General features: G+C 38.9%; 1 protein-coding gene across 2 annotated transcripts; it reads right to left on the reverse strand.

Annotated features, from left to right (window-relative positions):
- Positions 1–283: 283 nt before the first annotated feature.
- gorasp2 (golgi reassembly stacking protein 2) lies at positions 284–6,336 on the reverse strand. Of its 2 annotated transcripts, none has more exons than XM_026256460.1 (10): positions 5,977–6,336; positions 5,245–5,325; positions 4,678–4,881; positions 4,330–4,416; positions 3,214–3,344; positions 3,004–3,136; positions 2,829–2,931; positions 2,614–2,700; positions 2,377–2,499; positions 284–1,148 (listed from the first exon to the last, which is right to left on the reverse strand). In XM_026256460.1, the coding sequence occupies exons 1-10, from the start codon at positions 6,037–6,039 to the stop codon at positions 886–888; spliced, it is 1,275 nt and encodes a 424-aa protein (XP_026112245.1). In that variant the 5' UTR covers positions 6,040–6,336; the 3' UTR covers positions 284–885. The 2 variants fall into 2 exon arrangements, with proteins under 2 accessions (XP_026112245.1, XP_026112242.1); XM_026256457.1 differs by having other exon boundaries at positions 2,814–2,931; positions 5,977–6,334.
- Between the last annotated feature and the right edge of the window lie 874 nt (positions 6,337–7,210).

Raw genomic sequence — 7,210 nt, forward strand, 5'->3', positions numbered from 1 at the left:
TCTTTCTAGAAGTCGATTCTGATATGTCGGTGGTTAAAGATTTCTGCTTTATATCAGGGCTCTGATCATTGATGGGTTTTATTTGTGATGACCTTCTAACTGTACACCCACATACTGTCCATCCTTATCCAACCTGTGGTCTAAAAATGAGCACTGACCACTGAAATACTTTATCGATTGACTATGGTAAAAGCAAGGAACTGCTATGTGATTTCATGCAAACTATATTTAAACATATGTAACTTATACTCAACTCAAAAATGAAGGAGACAAGAGACAGCCCTAGTGTAAAACTGGGTAGTTTATTGCTTGTGTATGTTTGAATAAGAGATTCCTTCACAATCTTCAAACTGCACAAGCGCACATTCAGCGCCCGAGCGCATTTGTAACCGTGTTTCCGTTCATCGTGACGGCAGAGCTATCATACAGAGAGTGTGTGAGAGCACGCGAGAGAGAAACAGAGGCCCAGAGCCCAGTCTGACCATGAATAGAGTTGTTTCTGAGGAAGTCGAAGCATTCGAAACAAACGGTGCAAAGAAAGAAGTCAGACATAACATTGTAAAATCACATAGCAATTGATAATAACAGGGAATGCTATACTAACATTTGAAAGTTGATTACAGGATATACAGAAAGAAAAAGTACGAGATGGCACTGATTCTGAGGAGAGCGCAAACCAGACATACAGCTGTTTTTTTTTTTTTCAAATGTATTTTTTTTTTACATCAGCCGTCCATCCACACACCGATAACTCGCAGACACTGGCGTCTCTCAACAGAACTGTGTTTATCTCTGTGTGCATGTTCATACACTGGAATCTTTTTGTACTGAATAAATACAAGAGAGAGACGTACGGAGGGACGCCCTCCGGCCCCGATCCAGCCGTTACGAGGACTCTGGGGCCGCCTGCGCATCCGTCGCAGCAGGCTTCTCTGAAGGCGTGTCTTTGACCACAGGCGCGAGCGTGGCATCCAGAATGAGCGCTGGAGTCTGCTGGGCAGCTAAAGAGACGGGTGGGATGTGGCCAGATGGTGCCAGGGAAGATGGCAGCGTGACCCCGGGCATGCTGGGAAGTGTGGAAGGGAGAACGGTGTGCATGGGCAGAGCAGAGATGCCGGGCAGGTTCAGAGGAGGGAGAGGAGGCAAACCTGCAGACAGAGAGATCACATCAATATTCAGCCATTTTATTAAAGTCACAGAAATTAAAAGAGGTTTTTCACTATGCCTGGTTACGTTACACAGGGTTTCTGCAAGTCTAAGGCTTTTTAGACCTTGTTAAGGACCTGCACAAATAAAATTAATACAGTACGTCCATTCACAAAAGATCTCAAGATAAATCATGCATCTCAGATTATTTTACTTGATTTTAAACAGGCCATAGCACACAATCAACAAAGTTTTAACTCTGCTTATTAGTCAAATGGCAACTGCAAATAATATACTCAAATAATTCAATTTGATTTAATATATAATAAAATTGCTCCATGTCCCAACTTTTCCTAAATGCATCTACTTTCAGAAAGCCAAATAAAGTGCTTTTGCCTTGACATGACTGCTTCAACACTAACTGAGTTACTGACACCACACCTTCTTTCTTTGTGTGAACATATGGGCGGCGTTGGTAAATCTTCCCACATAGTGATGTAGAGATGTGGGGTGTGTTATAACAAGCCGTTTGGGTCCGGAGTCTTAACTTTGATAAAGAATATCTCTTTGGCTTTGAGACTTTAGTCTTTGCAACTTTACAGATCTTCTTCATGCACCAAGAGCTTCTAACACTCCACAGAGAAAGGAGAAATTGAAACAGCATCATATGACCCCTTTAAAAAATGTATTTGTAGTGTGCTTTGTCATATTTATTACTTTTTAGTATGTTTGTTCCCTTTTACTATGTCTACATAGTTTTTTTTAATGTTTGAGTTATTTTAATATTTCAACTTAGTTTAGTTGTTTTAGTATTTTCAAAAATAAAATGAGAAAAAAAAAGTATTTGAAAAAATATCTATTTATAATATATCAATTATTGTTTAAGTAATTAAAATATATTAATATTAAAAGAGATTTCTGATCCTCCACAGACACCAAGGGTCCCACCGAGATCAAGGTCCATAAAAGGTACCGAGAACATAGTTAAACCACTGACGTCACAAGGACTATTTTAAAGTTTATAAATTTCTATGGAGGGCCTGGAAGCTCTTCATCAAAAATATCTTGATTTGTGTTCGGAAAGCCTAACGGGTCTGGATGACATGAGGGTGAGTAAATGACAGAATTTTCATTTTTTGGGTGAACTATCCCTTTAAGAAGATGCAGAAACCCGTCTAAGTGGGCAGTTCTTGGTCAGAATAAGCTGTAATATAGTTTTGGTGTGTGTACCTGCTGTAGTGGGAGGTAACCCACTGATTCCAGCTAACGATACAGCGCTAAGGTCCGGTAACGGTATATTGAGGTTTGGGAGGTTTGGCAGGGGAGGGAGGCCAGACGGTAAGGACATCAAACCTGAAGACACAAAATCTAAATCATTTAGCCACATGAATATTTGATGTCATACCTACAATGGAATTGTATTCCCTTAATAATAAAAAACAAACAGAGAGAGTGCATGTTCTTTACCTGGTAAGGTGGTGGAGGGGCTGACAATGGGAAGGGGTCCCAGCCCAGGGGTCACCTGAGTGGGCAGCAGGGGGACTGTCGGAACACCTGCCAGAAATGACAATCATTTTAAATTTTGCACTAAATGCAATGAATTAAATCATGAATTATGCACCATATGAAAAATATGAAGCACAAAATAAAAGCAGAAAAAAATTGACCTGTGTGGAGCTCACTGGGTATTGAGGGAGAGCTGAGTGACAGGCCGGACAGACTGTCCTCAAGCCCTGTGGGAACAGGCTGTGACACAGGGGGCGGAGTCACCGCAGACAGCTGAACCTAAACAAAACATCACTCAAGTCAAACGTCTGACCACATCGATCAGAATCACCATGTGACACTCGTGCTAACCTCTGTGAAGCCATCCTTCAGCGGGCTGGCCGGCTCACTGGGGGTGTGTCCGGGGAAGCTGATTTTCTTGCCTTCTTCGAAGGGCCGAGTGGGGATTCTGTGCAGGTATCCGTAGCCGATACCACAGCCGAGACTGAAGGAAGGAAATAATCATGTCAGACATGTGCACAGAGACAGGAAGCAGAGAAAGCGAGAGAGTTTCACACACACCTGCCCTCTCCACCCCAGGCACCGTTGGGTGTGATGACCACTTCTCTGCAGTTGTCCGTGTCAGTGTTGTAGACGTAGAGTTTCAAGCCTTTGCCCTCGTGGGTTTCTATCAATGAGAATAAGTCCTCTGACTGGAGAAAGAGCACAACACCCACAAAATGAAAAATCTTTTTTGGGCCAGTTGATGAAGCAGTCATTTGCCTTTTTGAGTTAGTGCTGCTGTGCCACTAAACTTTTTACACAATGATTAAAATATTTATTTTTTAATACCTTGTTACGTGAACATTTGCTTTTCTGTGATCTTTGTGAGGTTCACTGTTGCAAATTCTACTGACTTGTCATCAAAATGTCATCTAGCTGGCTAACACAGATGACTTCTTATTTTAGTATCATTTGTATTCTATTGTAGTAATTATTCATGTTTTGAATTAGCATTTTTTTATATTTTCAGATTAAATTTTAGTTTACGTTTTAGTAATTCTGTTAATTTTATTAGATTTGTAAACTTATTTGAAGTTTTAGTCATTTTAGACTTTTCCATTTTAAACTTATTTCAGTTTGTTGCCACAGCAACATTTTTCAAAATGTATTTTTAATAGTTTAAGCGAACTATAACTACTGCTGGTTTCAACAGTATTATTGTGTTGAACTACAAAGCAATTATTTTGGCATTGCAAACCATCATTTAAGAAAATCTGTGCTCATGGATTTTTGAAATCATATCTTAGCTGTGTAATTCACACAGTAATACATTTTTTTTTTTGATGGAATTTGTAAAGTGAACATAACATTTATTAAAAATAAAAATGTCTCCAATTTAAATGTCTAATGCCCTGCTAAAAATTTCAAACAGCCTTTTTATATTATTAATAATGGATAATGACCACAAAATCTTTTGGTCATTTCAGCTATTTTCTGTGGAGCCTGAAAAACCAGCGTTTGTTTGCAAACCATAATTTTAATCTATATTTGAGCTGCAGAGAGTGACATTTTTTGACAATGCATCCAAAACCAAAAAACACATGTTCTCTAGAATTGTAGTACATTTCCGTAGGTCTGTACACATTGATCAGGACATCTGAAAAAAAAGAGTATGAAATGAAGAGAGAACCGAACCTCGTTCATGACTGTGTCTGCTCCGATGATGTAATCCGTGTGTGGTCTTAAACCTGCTAATGCTGCTGGAGAATTTGGCTCCACTTCCTACAAAAACAGGTAAATTATGCATGAAAAACTAGGATTGCATTACATCTTACAGCTCGACCGACCGGTCTGCTTTACAATAACACACCCTTTTCGAACACTTTGCTGAATTATGACTAATTGAGCATAAGTTGTTCATCAAAATGCATTCAAAGCAAGCATGCTATTTTCATCAAACCCCACCCTTACAAAATATGCAGTATAAATAACTCATGCCGTCAGCTTTCTCTGACTGAATTCAGCACTCTTTCGTTCACTCACCAAAACATGCCAGACGTTCTCATTGGCTCCCTCAAAGCTGCAGAAGCGGATGCTGACCCCCAGAAGACCCTGACCACCCCACATGTTGCTGGGAGTAACAGTGGCTTCCCGCAGCTCCAGGGTTTTGCTGCTGTACACCAGCATCTTCACCGGTTTTTCAACACTAGCCTTCAGTACGTCTTTCAACATGTCATTATCCTTGTTCTTAGGAGAAAAAAAAAAAGCAAAAATAGCATTGATGGTTTGACATTTCTACTATTACTAGAAACATGTGGTTCAGGTGTCAGTTTTTACAATGGCTTCAAATGTTGTTCATCCAATCAGATTTTAGAGCCAGAACAGTCAGTTTTAAGGTTTAGAGTCTCTAAAACATTAGATTTTGATTTATAATGAGTTTAACTCAATGCATTATCCCATGAGTGTCATTATTACACAGTTATTCAATACACTCGATTTTCCATTTGAAATTATTAACACTTGTTCATTCAGAGTAAATCAAGCTTGCTTCTCAGCTCAGCAAATAGCAGATAAATGAAAGAAGACCCTCATTATGGTCAACAAACCTACCAGTCTGGTGTTGTTGATAGACACAATGAAGTCAAAGAAGGGTTCGAGACCTGCTCTATGACCGGGAGAATTCTCCTGCACCTGTAAAACACACACAAAAAAACACCCCATTTAACATTTAAAAAGAACCAGTGAATGACCCAGTAAAACCAAACACAAACATTCCAATCTGGCAAAACTCTAAACTGACATTTAACATAGATCATGAAATAATAAGCTTTGCATCAAGTAAATGTCAAAGTAGACACTTAACCTTTCAGATCAGATTCCTGGCTGAGATGTCAAGTATTAAAAGGTGCAATCATGCACATAATTATAAAAAAAAAATCAGATTCGTGTAGGAATAGCATGTAATTTCCTACATGTTTCACGTAGATCATAAGCAAACTGCAAAAGTTGGGCCAAATTGAGTTATGACAGAGTAAAACTAAACATTTAAACTATGAAGCATCATGACATGTTGTATGTTCTTCAACAGTCCGTCCAACAATTTCAGAAAAAAAACACACTGTACAGTAGGATAAATGAAGATGTGCTTTTAAAGGTGTATCAGTCTTTGCACGTCAAATGCTGATAATTCCCATGCATTATATCCACAGAAATGTTCGTTTAGCCACATTAGCGTTTAGCCAGGCCGCACTGACATCCGCGGCCTCGATTTGAACTGTGTGCCGCTAGCGACTCGCGAAGTAGCGCATGAGTGAACTGAGACGCACTCTAAAACACACTCACTCTGAGAACGTGATAGCCCTCCGAGCCACCTCCGGGAATTTCCACGCTCTGTGATCCCCCCATGATCCCCGCTCCGTGTCACCGGTGAGAATATTATCCGTTTTAATGTTTTAACTCCCACCAGCCGGTTTGTGCACAGACACGTCGGAGTCTCGACGGCGCTGAATGACGTGGCAGTGCAAGAAGGAGGGCGCGTGCTTATGTGGCGTACAGGTGAGACTGCAGCGAGCGTTTTGTCATATTATTAATAACGAAATCATGGTTTATTTCTAGTTTCTAAGTGTAAAACATGTGAACCACAGGCTATACAAGTATAGAACGCACAGTTAGCGATGTCGAATTCGTGAACGAATCATTCACGTGAGTCGGATCTTTTTGACGAGTCGTTCGAACCGTGCACACTTTTCTGAATGATTCGTTCACCGGGGCATAAAGAGCAGAGATCAAATAGCGCTCCCTGGAGGAAGTCAAATATATACTATTGTCCAAATGCTTAATTTCTTCGTCACACTGTAGATGTGCTGCCTTCTTGTGACAAATAAATGATAATACACATAGCAGGAAACTATAGACACATCGAAAACTTGTTAAAAGTCATGTTAAATAGACTGGAACTCACACTTTTGCGAATAATTTTTCAGCTGAACTTTCCTTTGATATTTGTATCTGCATATTTGCATTTACTTCCCGTGATCCAAATAAAGTATAAATAAATAAATAACAAAAAAGTACATTGTACAGTATTTTGAAGATAGTAACATGGTAATTGTATTATGCTGACCATGGTGTCTAAATATGGGATGACTTATTTATATAGTAGCATTATAATACCATTACAATTATAATAGCATTATATCTATATTTTTCTGATAGTACCATGTTCCATGGTAATTTCATGGCATAAGAATATGATAATCATTGGGTATTAAGGTTGTTCGATATATCAAAGTGCAAAGGTTTTATTAACTTACACCATTATTTGTTTTTAAGTATTTTTTGCCACAAATAAGTATTTTTTTCCGATGGCATTTTGATAGTATATTTCATTGGTAATTAAAAAAGGTATATAGCCAAAATATATGAATATGCTTAATATATAGTGAAGCTGTTTACAGCATGTTTTTAACCTATACACTAACCTAAAGGATTATTAGGAATACCTGTTCAACTTCTCATTAATGCAATTATCTAATCAACCAATCACATGGCAGTTGCTTCAATGCAGTTGCTTCAA

This window comes from Carassius auratus, chromosome 6 (assembly GCF_003368295.1).
Source record: "Carassius auratus strain Wakin chromosome 6, ASM336829v1, whole genome shotgun sequence".
Classification (NCBI taxonomy): domain Eukaryota; kingdom Metazoa; phylum Chordata; class Actinopteri; order Cypriniformes; family Cyprinidae; genus Carassius; species Carassius auratus.